General features: G+C 38.1%; 1 protein-coding gene across 1 annotated transcript in view; it reads right to left on the bottom strand.

Moving 5' to 3' along the window:
- Positions 1–19,281, bottom strand: part of LOC117932986 — a 90,951-nt gene that overhangs the window by 36,698 nt on the left and 34,972 nt on the right. Inside the window, 7 exon segments of the mRNA XM_034854327.1 lie at positions 5,814–5,929; positions 6,076–6,241; positions 6,244–6,363; positions 8,652–8,707; positions 8,973–9,070; positions 9,435–9,472; positions 9,697–9,811. Coding sequence (XP_034710218.1) covers positions 5,814–5,929; positions 6,076–6,241; positions 6,244–6,363; positions 8,652–8,707; positions 8,973–9,070; positions 9,435–9,472; positions 9,697–9,811 — 709 coding nt within the window.

Genomic DNA, 19,281 nt, shown 5'->3' with positions numbered 1-19,281 from the left:
AAGGAGATAAAGATCAGGATCTCATATTTGAAATCGAAGGTCATAAATGTAGACGATCAAGAGACCGCATGAGGCCTTCTAAATCTTCTATTTCAAAATCGGAAAGGTTACGGCGAAAATTAAAGTTCCAAGAGAAGAGGCGAGTAGAGCCGAGAAGAGGCGAGTAGATTGAAGAAACAGAAGTATTTTTATCCGTGACTACTCTAAGTAGTCTTGGATATTGGACCCCCAAAGGTTGGTCCCCCCACCACAAGTCTTCCCAGAACCGAATTCTTTCCCCATCTCCTACCACAAACCGAGTAAACTTGGAAAACTCTTGGGAGACTTGTGCAATAGCCTTCCAAGGACAACAATGCGACCATCTGACTATAGTGTTGGCATCCCAACCATTGGAGTGTGATCCATAAACGCTTAAAATAACCTAATGCCACAGAGCTAAACCCTTCCTACGATATCTCCACAACCATTTCCCTAAGAGAGCGAAATTCCTTATGGAAATCTTTCCAAATCCCAATACCCCTTTCGCCTTCGGATTACACACTACATCCCAGCTAACCAAATGATCTCTTTTGCATTCCCCAACCCTTGACCATAAAAAAATCTCTTTGCAATCTCTCAATAATTGCTGCCACTGAGGTGAGAATCTTAAACAAGGAGAGGAAGTAACAGGCCATATGGGTGAGACAAGATTGAATGAGAGTTATCCTGCCTCCAAAAGATAAATACGCCTTTTGCCACCCATCTAATCTTCTCGAGATCCTCTCAATCACAGGATCCCAAAAGCCACAAGCCTTGGGATTCCCTCCCAAAGGAAGACCCATGTAGAGTATAGGCCACCCCAAAGCCTTGCAATCGAGCAACTCGACCAACCTAGAGAGACGATTCTGTTCAACATTAATGCCATAAATATTACTTTTGTCAAGGTTAACCTTCAGCCCAGAAATATGCCCAAACACTAGCAAAACACTCTTGAGGGTCAGCATATCCTCTTCTCGAGTGCTAGAAAAGAAAATGGTATCATCTGCAAATTGTAAATGGGACACCCTTGTCCTGTTCCTACCCACCCTAAAACCCTCCGAGGCATTTCTTTCCTCTGCTCTCAACAACATCCTGCTCAATACATCTGCAATTAAAGTGAACAAAAAAGGGGATAAAGGGTCTCCTTGTCTTAAACCTCTAGATGTCTTAACCCACCCTTTAGTGTTTCCATTCACTAAGACTGCAAAAGATATCGAGGACAAATAGCCTCTCATCCATTTCCTCCATCTAGGACTAAACCCCTTCTTCTCCAACACATGATCCAAAAAATCCCAACTCACATGGTCATAAGCCTTTTCAAAGTCAATTGTGAAGACAACTCCTTCCTCCCCTGACCGTCTTTTCTCATCCAATATCTCATTGGCTATGAGAACTGCATCCAAAATTTGTCTCCCTTAAACAAAAGCTCCTTGAGTAGAATAGATAGTTTCATGAAGTATCCCTCTTAGACATCCTGCTAACACTTTGACTATTATCTTGTAAAGACTAGTGATCAAGCTAATAGGTCAATAGTCTAAGATTTTCTTTGACATGCTTTTTTTGGGTAACAAAACTATGAAGGAAGCATTAGTGCTTTGATTGATAATCCCGTTCCTATGAAACTCTGCAAACACTCTCACTAGATCCTCTTTGATCACATCCCAATAATCTTGAAACACTGTGATGGTAAAGCCATCAAGCCCCGGTGCCTTATCCCTATCCAACTGAAAAATGGCCTTAGAAATCTCTTCTTTAGTAAAAGGGGATTCCAACCTAGACGCACTCTCTCCAGATATAAGGGACCAATCTAAGCCTTAATCTCTAAGACTCTTCAGAAGGGCTCACGTAGAGCTTTTCAAAATACCTTAAGATCTCATCTTTGATTCTCTCTGAATTATTCAACACTAGGTCTCTTTCATTCTCCAACACCTTGATATATTTCCTATTTCGCCTGTCATTAGCCACTTTATGAAAAAATTTTGAGTTACAATCCCCTTCCTTAACCCATTTCACCCTAGCTTTTTGTCTCCAATGTATTTCTTCCCTCAAAATCAACTCCTCTAACTCCTCTTTTCTTAAAGCTCTCTGGACTAAAAGTTCAGGGAAGAGACCCCCTTCTTACTCCAAGGTATCAAAGTTAGCTAAATCAAACAGGATACTTTTTTCCCTTTCATTTAGCTCTCCAAAAGAAGCCTTATTCCACTCTTTCAATTTGCCCTTAACAAATTGTAATTTCCTCATGAATTTGTGACCTTCCCACCTATTTCCTTGAAACTCTCTCCACCAACTTCCAAAGCGCTCCTTAAAACTAGGATGTTGCAACCACATATTCTCAAACCTAAACGATGTTGGGCCCCACTTGAACGGATTGGTTTCCAAGACTATCGACAATGAAATGGAGGATTTTCAATCTACTATTAATGAAAGTGATGATAATTTGAATTTCAATGATATGATGATAAAGTCTAAAGCTTTTCGAGGATGTTCATTCTCTTGTTTTCTTTTTTATTTTGATTATTAGATGTTTGGGAAATTAAGATATGCATTTGAACAAAATGAATTTATGTAGAGAATATGATGCTTCTTACGATATGGGGTATCATTGTATTTAATATTTTGAACTATTATTACTATCTTGTTGACTATAGAAGACACCATGAGGGATGAAAAATTCATAGTTAATTGTTGAAGATTATCTTAAGTATAAGATTGGGTGACTAAGTACTAGGATTAGGTAAATATATGTATGCCCTTTATCACCTTGCTATGCTCATATTATTTCCTTCTTTTCCATTTTCAACTCAAGCAAAAAAGAGTCCTATTGCCTTGGCATGACCTTTTGTCTTTGACAACACAATATCTAGTGCAACATTTGGAAATCATATAACAATTTAGACATGGAGCTACATCTTGAGGTGATACAAGAACTGGATCTTTATTTCTTTTGACTAAGCATACACAACGTCATTCTTCTTAGCATCCCTTTAAAACAACTTGGTAAGAATGAACAAAGGCTTTCTTTTTTAGTTTCAGCAACATTGTTTTGCTTCACTTAATGATGTACCAACGTCAACCAAGTAAATATGTGCAAGAAGCATATGGATAGCATCACACCATATGAATCATTACAATGACCATGAGAAATAGAAACCAAATATTGGTTTGTTACCAAAATAGAAATACCATAATCCATGCTACCTTACAAGGTTAAGGATGTTGCTTCATGGGCAACTTGAAGCTTGCAATGGTAGCTTTGGATGCTACATTTATGCAACTGCCCGCACTGATGGAGGTAAGCTACTCATCTTCACTTTTTTGTTTTAATGCAGGAAGAATACGTCTCACCAGTTTGTCTTTTTTTTTTTTTTTTTTTTTTCAATGAAGAAAGATCATTGCTTGCTTCTTGAAAATCATCAGTCTCTAAAAATATAAAATCCACAGAGGGGAATCCCCACAGTTTTGATCAGTCAATTCTGTTTTAGAACTCTAATAGTTTCTAGTTGCCATGGTAGGGTCCAACAAGAAGTTCAATGCAAACAGTTAAATTTTTCAATGCTATATAAGTTCTTTTTTCTTTTTTCTTTTTCTTTTTTTATGAAGGTAAATGACATAGCAATCACAAGTAAAAATGGAAATTGAAAATTGGGGCGAGAAAACATGAAATGGGCTGAAACTCCAAGAATATATTAAGGGACTTCTGAATGCCCTTCAGCATTTGAACGCCCCCACTAGGGGAACGTTGAAACACAAACCCACCCCACATGCGATTATTTTTTTCGATGAAATCACAATTTTTTTTAAAATGCTTAAAATTCCTGTTTGGTAATTTTGCACTTCCCAAATCCACTCTGAGTAAGTCTTCTACAGTTTCTCTCATAAAACCCAGTTTTTGAACTTATAACATTGATGCATACATTGAAGATATAGCCATTGGTCCACCCCAATCTTTTAAATCTCAAATCTTTCAGGAACTAAAATATGTAAGTCCTTTCGGTGGAAAAGCAAGGTCTTGCCTCAATTTGCAAGCCTAAATATAGGATTGGGGTGATTTACCAAGGAGTATTAAGTGTTGCATCAAGAACATTAAAGAAGCATATAGGTACTGACTGGTATAAGATCCTAGGAATACATGCATCCAAACCAAATAAAACTGTGTACCCTCTTTTCATATTCAGTGGATTTCATCTGTGATCATTTGACCAATGGGTCTTACACCTGTAAGGTTTCTACCAAGACTTGTAGGTGGTCCATAGATATCTTGTATATATCATTTTAGGTTAATTTTCTTGACATTCCAATTATTCTTGGTTTGAACAAATTGATATTGAATTAATTGGAATACAAATAAATTGGATAAATTATAAATTAGACATTGAAAAGCTTAGACTACCTATTCAACCTCCCCTTCCCCTCCTAATTCTCTAGGTAGTTCCGTAAAGAATACACTTTCAGAGATAAAAGAGATCAAGGATGCAAGAGAAAATAATTCTTGGCAATCACACTAAGGAAAAGGAAATTACACCTTTCAAAGAAGCTAGGTAGCTACTAAAAACACTAAATAAATTTGAAAAACCTACATAAGTTTATATAGACTTCAAAAAATTACATGAATTTATATAGACTTTTATTTATTTATTTATTACGTAATAAGACTAAGATGCATTTCCCAATGGGAATATGATTTCCTTCCTTAATTAGATTAGAATCTAACAAAACCATGTACCACTAATCATACTCTTCCAATAAGGGAAGTTCTATTTGTACACCTTTGAAGACTAAATCTATACCCTAGTTTTTTTTATATGTATAAAAAGAAAAAGAAAAAGAAAGAGCATGTGAAAAGACAAGGTTGCCCTCTCCCCAAACCTCCACTTTCCCCACTCAATCTCTAACATTGCAGCCAACAAAAAGCTATGCTATTGCTCAAAGCAACAAAATACTCCTCCCTCAACCACATATTTCAAAATTTGAAACGGGCTCCTCCCACCAAAACAACTCTCAACATGCAAGAGAATATCAATGTAATTAGAAGTTGACACCAAGTGCAAACTTTGGATCACCTATTAGATCTGCAGCGACCTGAGAAATCCTCCTACCTAGAAGCTAGAAGAAAATAAACAATTGTGGGTATTGAGGCCACCCAAAACATCCCTCCCTTCAAAGGCATATCACAAAGGTGACAAGACTTGTTACACTCTTAGTAAGTTCCATAGCAGCAGAAATCCTCCCCCACGAACGGATCCTGACATCACCCTCCTACTGCTATCAGCTCCTCTTTCAACGCCCATCATCATTTCATGCATAGACTCCTAGAAAACCAAAGTGAAACCAATTTCTGCATTTCTGGAAAGATGAGGAACTGAACAGCATCCCACCTCTCAATCTGTATTGGCATTCTACCATCTCCTTCCATACCTAAAGTTCTCACCATACCAGTGAGCACAAATATTTTTAACCATAACCAATATGCCAAACAAAACAAGAGGGACTAATAATGATTTTGTTACTAATGATAATGTAAGTGGGAAAAGGATATCAAGCTTGGTGATGGTCTTTCTAATTTTCTTATTTTTCTGATATCATCTTCTTTCCTCTCAATTTCTTTGTCCTGTCCTGATATCCCTCTGTTTTAAAAACCCTGCTTTAGAAAAATTTAACTCTTTAACTTACCTAAGGAACTGAATGAAATGGAAGGATGAGTTCTCATTGAACTCAATATGCTGTGTTCAAGTAAAAGCAACATTAAACAAACTATATACATCACAAAAGAAAATTGTTCAAGAATTTAACCAAACCTTATGGTCAAATTCAGCCATCTTCAGAACTATAGGTACAATTATTGGTTCAGCAACAGACTTTTCCTTCCCAGCAGGAGGATTTGTATCTGTCTCTGGATCTTTAACAGCTTCACCTACATGCCCAGAAATGCAGTTAAAGAAACAACCATCCTTCCAAGTTGCCCTCTCCACTGACTTTCTAGTCAAATGAGGTACAAAAAACAATTTCAAGGGGCTAGATGAAAATTAATGTGTTGGCAGAATAAAGAATGGAAGATACCTTTATTCTTAGAAACGTGTCCTTTTAAGTTAATTGATTCCAGGAAATCTGAAACTTTATCCACTTGGTCAGCAGATATCTTGTCTTCTGCCTTTGTATTCTCAGAAGCATCATTGCTATTTTTACTCTGTCTTGCACAAGCATTTTCAAAATTATTTCCATTACCTTTGCAGTATTATCATCTGACTTCACAGATAGAGAATTTGGCTCTTCAACTTTTGCGGTCATGTTAGTTGATAATTTACTATCATCATCCATCAAGTAGATGCTTGGATCCAAATGTATTCCCTGCCATCATAACAAAACCAATCTGCATCAGTCTCAATAAGCACACAAGTTTCAACATATTTCTAGTATAGATTCTTTAAGACAAATAAGATAATGCAACAGACATCCTTTGATACTTGCAACACTGGTAAAATTAGATATGGTGATACAGTTTGCATACCCCCAAAGAATCGTAAACTTTTCTCTTCTAGGACAAGTTGTGAGGTTAGTGTTTTAGAGCTGGCTTGATGGCAACATAAGATGTTCTGTATTTGAAACCCAAAAAATAAATGACATAGAAAAGAAGTTTGGTAACATGCTTTCAAAAATTGTTTTTGAAAACATTTTCTGAAAATGGACTATCTTTAGAAAACATTTCAGAAACACAAACACAGTAAATAATTTGAACACAATCCAAAAACAGACATATTCATTGTTTTCATTTTTGAAGATGAAAATGTTTCTCAAAAAACCATATTCATATCTGCTACCAAACCTGCCCTTAATTATTTTCGCTTCTAAATTTAGAATTAGAGGAAGCTATCCCTTTAGGGCTGTACTTCCCTTTAAATTGCTGAAGTCTGGCAAACAGCAGCCGCAAGCTAGATGTATGCACTTCCTGCTTCAGCTCAATGAGTGGAGATTCTTATGTCTGAGTTTCCATATATATAACCAACTGGATGTCTTCTCATAGAAGGTTTTCCCTACCTGATAATTGAGATCTGCTGAGATTAACATTCTTTGTTTTATGTCTCTATATAATTAAACTTCTCTTGCTTTAGTGCAAAAGATGGCTGATATCATACTTTAGCTAGAACTTTCATGGCTGACTGCCTTTTAGGTTTATTATCTAACTAAAAAGAAAAGTACTAGTCAAGGACCAAAGCGTGATCTTTCACTTCTGCACCTACCCGGCATAGGAAGATGCATGATCTGGGCACAAAGGAATCTAGGTGGTGAATCAGGTTAAAAGTGAAAGTCATCAAAAAGTATTGGAATGCTCTCGAAACCAAATTATATTCAGCAAGACAAACGAGAGATGGAAATTTGTGTGTAGGGTGAAATATGGAGATCTACAAAGGAACACCAAAAGCAAAGGCAACTCTCTGTCTCCCAACCAACACTGGGGGGCATAAGCATGCGGAGCAAACAGGAATAGATACCTAATGACCCATGCCATAAATGACAATTTTTTATAGTTGATCTATGCGAATCAGGGCCCAGCTAACATGTAATTAAGCAGCTACTCCTCCATAGAGTTGTAGAGGTGGGAGTTGTCACCAGCAACTGGTATGTACAACTAAGCCCACCCACCTCAACAAGCCCGGAACTCTAGTCACCTCCAACAATTTCTAAATGCTATGTTCAACTATGCCCACCCGCCTACCACAAGGAAGGGGGGATTTGTAGAAAGAGCTCCCTCTCTACCTGCCTTCAACGTGTGCCTCCAACAATTTCCAAATGCTATGTTCAACTATGCCCACCTGCCTACCATAAGGGGGGATCTGTAGTAAGAGCTCCCTCTCTACCTGCCTTCAACATGTGTGTGTGTGTGTGTCTATATATATATATATATATATGTATGTATATTACATTGGCGATATTGCTCCAAATGCACTGGGCCTATTGCCAAATACTTCTAAGGGACTTATCAACTTCAAAAATAAAAGTAAGACTCAAGGAAGTGAAGTAATTAAGGTAAATATTTTCTATTTATTCTCACTTTCCTAAATTTTAAGGACTTATAAATCTAGACTACCTAGGGTTCATGTGTTGATATAAAGATATATTTTAATTACATAAACACATAAGAAAAATATAATTTTCCCATTACTTTTTCTATGTTCCTAAACTCTCAAAACTCTTTTAAGTTGAATCTTGAAAGTTATTTTAATGGAAAGACAAGATTGGTCTGTGGCATGCCTTTAGGATTGAGGTGGAATCCACTAAGGACAATGAGGTGCCTTGGAAGAAGGTTGCAACTAGGCCAAGTAAAATTGCCTACTTCTTTATTGGTGAATTTTACCGAGGCCAACTAGATTCATGGTTTTACCTTATGAAAGAATTTGAAGAGGATTTTCACATATATCACAAGTCATCTTCTTTGTCCATTGCAATTATTTTTCCTTCTTTACAAATATTAACAATATCTTGATTCTCTTTTCAACAGTAAATTAAGGAAGAGGGACCAACAAGCTACTGACAACTGAAAAGTAAATAATGAACTAGACGAAACATCAATAAGAACCCTAACAGAGCACAATGTAATATAAAGCCATAATGCAAAAAATGAGGAAGACTAACTATACCTCAATGATAATCGGCTTTCCATCTTTCATTGCTTTCTTCAAATCACCAGCCAAACCTAGAAAAGAGGAGAAATCAAGTTCCAAATATTTTGCAAAACAAACTGATGAAAGATCAACACTTTTAACAGGAAAATGAGTAAAATGCAAGGAGTTTCATCTAGGTTGTTCATCTATTTGCAGGCACACAATGATGGGATTTTGGTGCCTAAGAGAGAAGAGGAAGGGGGGCTGGTCGAACAGTAGAGAGAGATAGAGAGAGATTTAGGGAAGGCGTCAAAAAAAGACTCTAGAGAGATTACACTCTTCCATTTCTATACTAACCTTTGCGAACAATTCTGCATTGTCTACAAAATTCAGTGATTAATTCCTCGGAGGAACTGAATTCTCTTGCCCATACAGGAGTAGATGCCAATGGTGCACTGAATTTAACATAAAGAATAACTTTTTCAGATTAATGCATCCACTACCACTAGCATTATTATCATTTGCCTACATTAATTATTACCAATAACTTTTTTCAAACACATCCATTAATTGCAAACATCCCTTACAGATTCTCTTAATAATAGTAAAGCTTAATAAGGGCTCATCTCATACCAACATGGGAACAAAGCTAAGTACTTCCTTGGTCATGTTTTTTCAGTTCAACATCCTTAGCAAGAAGGGAAATGTAGTTATTCATGCCAGTTATTTATATTTGGAAATCTAAATTTTATGAGTAATAAACTTCTTGTATTATAAAAAATGTATGTATGAAAGAAAGAAGCTAAGTTTGCTACATACTCTGTTGAGGTGCGCAGTAATTCATACACCATATCTGTCTGTAGAATAGAAAAAGATAGATGATAAAGGCATCAGTACAAAAATAAGACACAGCTAATAAATACACAGTGCATGCAAGCATGCACAACCACACACTCAAGGCAGACACACATTCACAGGATATGGGTGCAGGTGTGCACACACAGGCACACATGTACATTCACACAAGGATATGAGTGAGAGAGAGAGAGCATCGCTGCAGAAATATGTAAGACAGGCTCACCTGTAAAACATTCGGCAAGTTCAGCCTCTGAGCAAGTTGCGTAGCGATGGTAGACTTCCCAACACATGCAGTCCCACAAACGAGAATCACCAATGGTACTCTTTGATGATGAAATCTAATAGGAAATTGAAAAAGAAAATTCACATCAAAATACAATGCAGCATCTTATAGCATTTCCTCATTTCCTTGTTCACCCTTATTGAGTTATTTAAAGTATAGATTAATTAAAAGAATAAAAAGACAAAGTGGGTTTAAACCTCTTATGGACATTATGAACCTAAATCTACCATTAATGACTTCCCACTTAAGAGCTTGTGGTTAGAATGCATAATATCTTGACCAAAATTACAAATCAAATCTATCTCTAAAAGTGCATGCTGGAGAAGACTCATTTGTAAAATCAACACAAAAGGGACACTTTCTCAGGTATGGCCAAATTCCACACCTTTCTTGATGGAAAAAGTTCCAACCTATTGGAAGGAATCATTTTGATAAAGACTTAAAGGTCCAGCTCTTCCAGGAGCCACTTCTGATCCTCCAAATGAAAGTTCATCTTGGACTTGTTCCAAGTATACTAATAACCACATTTCTAACACCAACCAAAAGAGTTAAGTTACATTCACAAATGAGTTCAAAGTTACAAACCCAACCCCCCCACCCCTATTTCATATCCTTTAGAGTATGATTCTCAAGAACGTATAAAGGATGGATGAGACAAATGATATGAACTAGAGCTATGGCACACTAAACCAAATAGTATCTAGGCCTGTTGTTAGGAATAACAAATTTGGATCTAGAAGAAAAAGGAGCAAGTGAAAGAAATAAAGGTTCAGATATCCCTACATCCAACCATAAGTACTAAGGTCAAAGCCTATTCCAACATATGTTGGGAAAGACACCATGATGGATACATGGAATTGAAACTAAACAAATTGTAGGAGAGAGATGGAAAGAATACAAGATAAAAATTATTTTCCTTAACTTCTTTCTATACAGAGACTCACATATTTATATAAAAAAAATCCTAGCACCTATATAGGAACTTTCCTAACTTAATAACAACAAATCCCTGTGATCATGGGATTACCTAATTCTCTCTACAAAATGACGATTTCACTAACTTCATTCTTCCACACTCTCCCTCAAGCTAGTGAATAGATGTTTTCCATTCCCAGCTTAGATACACTTGATTAAAATTTTGTACTACTTAAAACTTTTGTGAATATGTCTGCAAGTTGGTGGTTGATATATAAATAAGGAGTACAGATCAATCCACCATCTAGTTTCTCCTTGATAAAATGTCTATCAATTTCTATGTGTTTCATTCAATTGTGTTGCACTAGATTATGTGCAATACTAATTGCAAATTTACTATCGCATTAAAGTCTTATTAGCCCATCCCATTTAATCTTCAAATCCTCCAAAATTATCTTCAACCATAATAGTTCACAAACTCCTTAGGTCATTAGTTGAAATTCTGCTTCTGCACTAGACCTTGCCACCAAACTCAATTTCTTACTTCTCCATGTCACCAGATTCCCACCAAGAAATGTGCAATACCTAGTAGTTGATCTTTTATCAACCAGAGATCCAGCATAATCTGCATCTGTGTATGCTCCAAGTACTAGTCTGGAGCTTCTTTTAAATAGGATGCCTTTTCCTGGAGATCCCTTAAGGTATTGTAATATTCAATTAACAACTTGCAGATGAACCTCTTTTGGATTGTGCATGAATTAACTAATCACACTCACAACATATGCTATATTCGGTCTTGCATGAGAGAGATAAACGAGTCTTCCTACCAAGCGTTGGTACATCCCCTTATCTACTATAGTATCTTCCTCAGCCTCTCCAAGCTTATGATTAGGATCTGTTGGTGTGCTTACTAGTTTACACCCTAACTTCCTTATTTCCTTGAGAAGGTTTGTTACATATTTCTACTAAGAAATACAAACTCCTTACTTAGAATATGCAACCTCAATTCCTAGGAAATATTTCTATTTTCCTAACTCTTTAACCTCAAATTCCTTGGCCAAGCATTGTCTCAAAGTATGCCTCTCTATTTCATCATTTCTTGTTATGATGACATCGTCTATATATACCAAAAGAGTTGTAACCCCTTTTGAATCTAAATGCTTGATAAACAATATGATCTCCCTAACTTTGTTTGTATCCCATGGTTTTCATCACTTTTGCAAACCTTCCAAACCATGCCCTTAGAGATTGTTTCAACTCATAGAAAGCTTTCTTCAGTTTACACACCTTTTTAGTGGTAGGTTCACTGCCAAATCCAAAAGGGACTTCCATATAAACTCTTCTTCCAGATCTCCATTAAGAAATGCATTTTTGACATCAAACTGTTGTAGATCCCAGTTATAATTTGCTGCTAATGATAACAAAATTCTAACTATGTTCATGTTGGCAATCGGAGCAAATGTTTCTAAATAGTCCACACCATATGTCTAAGTGAATCCTTTAGCCACTAGTCTTGCCTTATACCTTTCTAATGTCTCATCTGCTCTATACTTAACAGTATAGACTCACTTACATCCCATTGGTTTTTTTCTGCAAGCAAATCTATCATCTCTCAAGTTTTATTCTTTTCCAGGGCCACAATTTCTGTATTCATGGCTTGTCTCCAATTTTCATTAGATAAAGCCTCAGCTATGGTGGTAGGAATATGAATATTATTCAAACTTGTGAGAAAACTCTTATGGGATGGAAGGACTCAGATTTGAAAAAATACAGAGGAAAAAATAAGGAGTGGAGAGAATGGTGAGGACGTTGAAGGTCTCTGTGGAGAGGAAGACCTTCTTGGTTAGGTTTGAAGGCGAGTACGGTGGTATTTGGTGCTCGCTTACAAAGCACAGTAGAGATTCCGTTTTCGCCTTAGGCTTTGAGAAGGAAGAGGTTGGCTAGTTGATCGAACATTTGACGAAGGTCATCGAGTTGAAGAGTTACATGGGTTTCAACAAAAAATACAGAGGAAAATCTAGAGTTCATTTAATGGAGGTATGCTTCAACAACCATGGTAAGTTTATAAGCCTTTCGGAGTTCGCCTCCAACAAAAAGTCAACTTTCCTAGTAATACCTGAGGGCGAGAAGGGTAGGGGCTGGGAGCAACTAAAAAATGCATTGTTTTCAATGTTGGTGATCCCCTCCTTGAATATAGCTGAAAAGGGAAGACAGCGCAAGGTTGAAAGCATAAATCACAAACATGTGGGTCCTTTGTACCGGTCCTTCGCGAATGTAGTCAAAGAGGAAGGACCGAGGAGAGGAGGCCTTGTTCCAATTAGGAGATGGGCGAGAGTTGTGGTGTGCGAATGCCCTGCTGATTTTGTTAACTGGGCTGAGGTTGGCCATGCTCTGGCAAAAAGATTAGGGCAAAAAGGTGTGGTGACTATCGTCCCTTTCTCTGGCGGAAAAGGTTTTTTTTTGTAGAAACTATAAAGGAAGCTATCTCTCTCCAGGAATTAAAGATTCTCAAGATTAAAGGAGGGTATACAACCCATTTGAGAAGGTGGTCACCAAGGGAAAACTTAGAAGTTGTGGGGAAGTTTAGAGAAGGATGGATTGAATTATGGGGACTACCCTTTCAATTATGGTCTGAGGAACATCTGAAGAAAATTGTGGGGCAGTGGGGGACGGTGACAGAGATGAATTAGCGAGTGTTGAAATTATATGATCTTTGCAAGGCAAGGGTGAAAATTTTAATGAAGGAACGTTCAATTCTTCCCGCATTGATCGAGGTGTTAGATGGGGGATGGGTTTTTACAATTTCAGTTGTAGTGGTTGGAGTTGAAGACGATAGGCGAGGTAGAGAAATGGGTGACTCAACTCGGGAGGATTATGAGCCTCACTCGTGGACAGGTGGCAGAAGGCTGGTTGAGAAAGCTAAATCAACGGCTAATGGATGGTCTTCTGCTGGGGCAACTGGCAGAGTGAAAGAGGGTGGAGAAAGTCAAGAGAATGAAGATGAGGCTGGTTCCAACCCTCCTATTCGCTCAATTTGAATTCAAATAAAGAGAGAACAGGGCCTATTGGGCCAAAGCAGGTTGGTGAAGTTTGGGCCTGAGGGGACAAGACCCACTCAAATGATGAGGAGTGGCATCAGGCCTCTAATGCAATGCAAAAGAGAAGGGCCCAATCTCCTCATAAACCCAAACCATTGGTGGAAGCAAATTTAGGCTGGGAGAGGGGTGTTAATTTAAAAGGCCCGTTATCGACATTAGGCCAAGAAATGGGTGGAAAACAGCCCATTTATGAGAAGGGCTCTTTACGCAGAGAAGACTCCTCTGCAATGGGAAAGGGGAAGTCAGTCTCAAAGGTCTTCGTTTCTCAGCTGAGAGGTTCCGCGACGAAGTTTGGTTCAAAGAAGCTGTGGACTACTCTTATCCCTCCAATCCCTGGATGTCGACAAGGGGTTCGAAGTCGAAGCTAGCCTCTAACGCATGAGATTCCATCTTCTGTTTTTGTTGCTCCTCCAAAGGACGATGCTTTCGAAGCAGGAACACAGATGGAACGAAGGTTCAGTGTGAGTCCTCTTACTTTTAGTTGATCGTTAGGGTTCCAAAAAAGTTGTTCGGGGGAAAGGGCTTCGTCGACAAGAGGAGACGCAGATAATCAACAAAGGTCTTCTCTTAAGGCTTCTATACACTCAAAGGGGAAGGAGAAATTGCGTAAATCCTCTAACGTAGAAGACAGAGCAGGCTCTAAGGGTTTCAGGGGCTTTATTCATCATGGCTCTTCAATCATGGTTTTTCCTTCTAGTCCAGTAACCAAAGAAAAAGGGTTAAACTCTATGAGGACTTGTGGAATGATAGTAGTGGAAAACATTGAGGTATCTTCTTCTCCACATTCTCAGTCATCTTTGTCAATTCCCCCACCTCTGAGTCCTTCTATTCCCATTCTTCCCAGTTCAGTAATTCAATCTCAGTATCCTACGAATTCTCAAGTTGTTTCTGAAATGCTTTTCAAAAAATGACGATGGTGTTTTATGTCAAGATTCTGTTGGCATTCCTAACCTAGATGTTGTGGAGTCTCGGTTAGCTTGTCTGAACCAAATGTCCAAGGGTATTAACTCCCTTAAGACCATGCCCAGCACGCCTATTGAGGCCCCCCAACCTGGTTACAGTTAGCCAAGGTGATGCTGAGTTTTCCCCTGTGGGTAGGTTCCAAATAAAAGGTCTTTCTCCCAGCAAAATGCCTAAAGTTCATGAGGTCTTAAGTTCTCTGGATATTAAGGTGTATTCTAGGTGGAAGAACAGGTTCTCCACAGGTATTTGAGATCTGTTGGAACTGGTATGGAGGTTTAGGGTTAGAGAGGTTTATCCATGAAAATCATCAGTTGGAATACTAGGGGTTTGGGATTTAGGAAAAAACGAAGGGTGGTTAAAGATTTTTTCCTGCTTGAGAATCCGGATGTTGTGATGTTTCAAGAAATAAAAAGGGAGGTGTGTGACAAAAGGTTTGTTGGTAGTATTTGGTCAGTTAGGAATTAAGGAGTGGGTTGCTCTTCCAGCATGTGGGGCTTCAGGAGGGATTTTGATTATTTGGGACTCAAAGAAACTTTGCAGTGAGGAGGTGGTAATAGGCTCCTTTTTTGTCTCAATCAAGTTTTTGTTGGATGGATGTGGACCCCTGTGGTTGTCCTCAGGTTATGGCCCAAACAGTTCCTTACTTAGGAAGGATTTTTTGGTGGAGCTCTTAGACATTTTTGGCCTCTCTTTTCCCTTATGGTGTGTGGGCGGTGATTTTAATGTTATAAGGAGAATTTCAGAAAAATTGGGAGGCTCTAGTTTAACTTCTAGCATGAGGGACTTTGATGGATTTATAAGAAATTGTGAATTAGTTGACCCCCTTTTACAGAACGCCCCATTCACTTGGTCAACCATGCAAGAGTCACCTGTGTGTAAGAGATTGGATCGGTTTCTTTACTCAAATGAGTGGGAGCACTTCTTTTCTCATAGCCTTCAAGAAGTTCTTCCTAGATGGACATCGGATCATTGGTCGATAGCTTTAGATACCAATCCTTTGAAGTGGGGTCCAACTCCTTTTAGTTTTGAGAATATGTGGTTGTAACATCCTAGTTTCAAAGATTGCTTCAGTAGTTGGTGGAGAGGTTTTCAGGGAAATGGTTGGGAAGGTCATAAGTTTATGAGGAAGTTACAATATGTTATAGCCAAATTGAAAGAATGGAATAAGGATTCTTTTGGAGTGTTAAAGGAGAGGAAAAAAGCATCCTGAGTGAAATAGTTAACATTGATGCAGTTGAGCAAGAAGAGGTTCTTTCTCCTGAACTTTTAGCTCAAAGAACTTTAAGAAAAAGGGAGTTGGAGGAATTAATTTTGAGGGAAGAAGTTCATTGGAGACAAAAAGATAGGGTGAAATGGGTTAAAGAAGGGGATTGCAATTCAAAGTTTTTTCACAAAGTGGCTAATGGCAGACGAAATAGGAAATTCATCAAGTTTTTGGAGAATGAAAGAGGTTTAGTGTTGAATAATACTGAGAGCATCACAAAGGAGATTTTACTTTATTATGAAAAGCTCTAATCGAGTCCTCCTGGAGAATCTTGGAGAGTAGAAGGCTTAGATCGGTCCCCTATCTCAGAAGAGAGTGCTTCTGGGTTGGATTCCTCTTTTACTGAAGAAGAGATTTCTAAAGTCATTTTTCAGTTAGATAGGGATAAGGCGTCGGGGCTTGATGGTTTTACCATCGTAGTGTTTCTAGATTGTTGAGATGTGATCAAAGAGGACTTAGTGAGGGTGTTCGCAGAGTTTAACAAAAGTGGGATTATTAATCAAAGTACCAATGCCACCTTCATTGTTCTTTTGCCCAAAAAAAGTCATACAAAAAAATTCTAGACTTTAGACCTATTAGCTTGATCACTCGTCTCTACAAGATAATAGTCAAAGTTCTATCAGGGCAATTAAGAGGTGTACTACATGAAACTATCCATTCTACTCAAGGTACTTTTGTTCAAGGGAGACAAATTTTGGATGCAGTTCTTATAGCCTTTTCAAAGTAAATTTTGAAGACAACTCCTTCCTCCCTTGGACCATGTGAATTGGGATTTTTTGGACCATGTGTTGGAGAAGAAGGGGTATAGTCCTAGATGGAGGACTTGGATGAGAGGTTGTTTGTCTTCGGTCTCTTATGCAATTTTAGTGAATGGAAACGCTAAAGGGTGGGTCAAGGCAACTATAGGATTAAGACAAGGTGATCCTTTATCCCATTTTTTGTTTACTATCGTCGCTGATGTGTTAAGTAGGATGTTGTTGAGAGCAGAGGAAAGAAGTTTGTTGGAGGGCTTTAGTGTAGGTAGGAATAGAACAAGGGTGTCCCATCTGCAATTCATAGATGATACCATCTTCTTTTCTAACTCAAGTGCGGAGAAAGAAAATAGCTTGGGATGTGTGACAAACAAAACTGAATAAGGGTGATTCTTCCTCCTAAGGAAAAAAAAAGGCTTTTTTCCATCCATCCAATCTCCTAGAAACTCTTTACAACACTGGATCCCGAAAGGAGAGCGAATTTAGATTCCCCTTTAAAGAGAGACCCAAATACAATAAAGGCCAATCAAAGACTACACACTCAAGCAGAGATGCCAACTTTGCGGTCTAGTCTTGGCTAATGTTGATTCCCGAGAGAGTGCTCTTATTTAAATTGATCCTTAGCCCTGATAACTGCCCAAACACCAGCAAAATTAACTTGAGAGAATGCAATTCCTCAAAGGATGCTCTAGAAAAATGATGGTGTCATCCGCAAATTGTAAATAAGACACCCGTATCCTATTTCTGCCCATTAGAAACCCCTCGAATAAACCTCTCATCCGCTTTCACAATCAATCTGCTTAAAACATCAACCACCAAGGTGAAAAGAAAATGGGAGAAGGGATCTCCTTATCTAAGCCTTTGAATGCCTTCACCCACCCCTTAGCATTTCCATTTCCTAAGATTGCAAACGTCGTTGAAGATGAGCATCCTCTCATCCAGGACCTCCATCTTGAACTAAACTATTTTCTTTCATGTACATGGTCCAAAAAATCTCAATCAACATGATCATAGGCCTTTTCAAAATCAATTTTGAAGACTACCCCTTCCTCTCTTGATCTCCTTTTCTCATCCACCAACTCATTAACAATCAGGACAACATCCAAAATCTGCCTCCCCTCAACAAAGGCACCTTGAGATAAAAAATGGTGTCTTGGAGGACTTTACACAACTGCCCTGATAGAACTTTGGCTATGATTTTGTACAAGCTAATAACCAAACTAATGGGTCTATAATCTAATATTATGCTTGTTTGGCTCTTTTTTAGCACTGGAGTAATGAAGGTAGCATTTGTGCTTTGATTGATAACTCCATTATTGTGAAACTCTAAGAACACTCTTAAAAGATCATCCTTAATCATCTCCCAACACTCTTGATAAAAAGCAATTGTGAAACCATCTAGACTAGGGGCCTTTTCCTTATTTAATTGCCACACGACATTGTGAATTTCCTTTTTTGAAAAATGGCGATCCAACCACTCGGCACTTTCTGTTGAAATAAGAGACCAATCCAGACCTTCAATCCTCCAACAACCACCTAAAGGCTTGGTAAATAACTTCCCAAAATGGTTCTTAATCTCCTATGAAATACTCTCGATGTTATCTAAGATTACCCCATCTTCTGTCACCAAAGATTTAATGTATTTCCTATTCCTCCTACCATTGGCCACCCTATGAAGAAATTTTGAATTACTATCCCCTTCTTTTATCCATTTGACTCTAGATTTCTGCCTCCAAACACCTCTTCCTTTAGCAGCACATCTTCCAACTCCCCCTTCCTTAACGTCCTCCCTGCTGCTAGATGAGATGAAAAGTTCCCTTCTTGTTCCTTTTCATCCAAACCCACTATGTCCGAAAGAATAATTTTCTTTTTTTCTTTTAAGTCTCCAAAAGACACCTTATTCCACTCTTTCAATTTTGACTTAACAAATTGTAGCTTTTTCATGAATTTGTGACCTTCCCACCCGTCAACCCGACACTCATTCCACCATCCACCTAAAATATTTTTGAAATCTGAGTGAAACAGCCACATATTTTTAAATCTAAAAGGTGTCGGCCCCCAGTTAAAGGATTGGTATCTAACACAATTGGACAATGATCCGACGTTAATCTGGGGAGAGCTTCTTGGATGCAATAAGGGAAGTCTTACTCCCAATCTCTAGAAAATAAGAATTTGTCCAATTTTTTGCAAACAGGGTTTTCTTGCATATTAAACCAAGTGCAGGACACATTCCTTAAAGGCGGATCAATTAATTCACATTCTCTTATAAGATCATCAAAATCCCTCATGCTTGAGGTTAATCTGGAGCCTCCTAAATTTTCTGAGATTCTTCTTATGACATTAAAATCCCCACCAACCCACCATTTTGGAAAAGTTAAACCTGAAAGAACTTGAAGTTCCGACCAAAAATCCTTTCTAAAGTGTGACGAACTAGGACCATAGACCGAAGAAAGCCAAAACGACCCTTCTTCCTCTAACTCCAGCTTGACTATTACAGAGAAAGATCCTAAAACAATCTCCAAGCACTTAAAAC

Source organism: Vitis riparia, chromosome 16 (genome assembly GCF_004353265.1).
Source record: "Vitis riparia cultivar Riparia Gloire de Montpellier isolate 1030 chromosome 16, EGFV_Vit.rip_1.0, whole genome shotgun sequence".
Lineage (NCBI taxonomy): Eukaryota > Viridiplantae > Streptophyta > Magnoliopsida > Vitales > Vitaceae > Vitis > Vitis riparia.
Note: the sequence above shows the minus strand (reverse complement) of the source record. Positions and strands in the feature narration are given on the sequence as shown.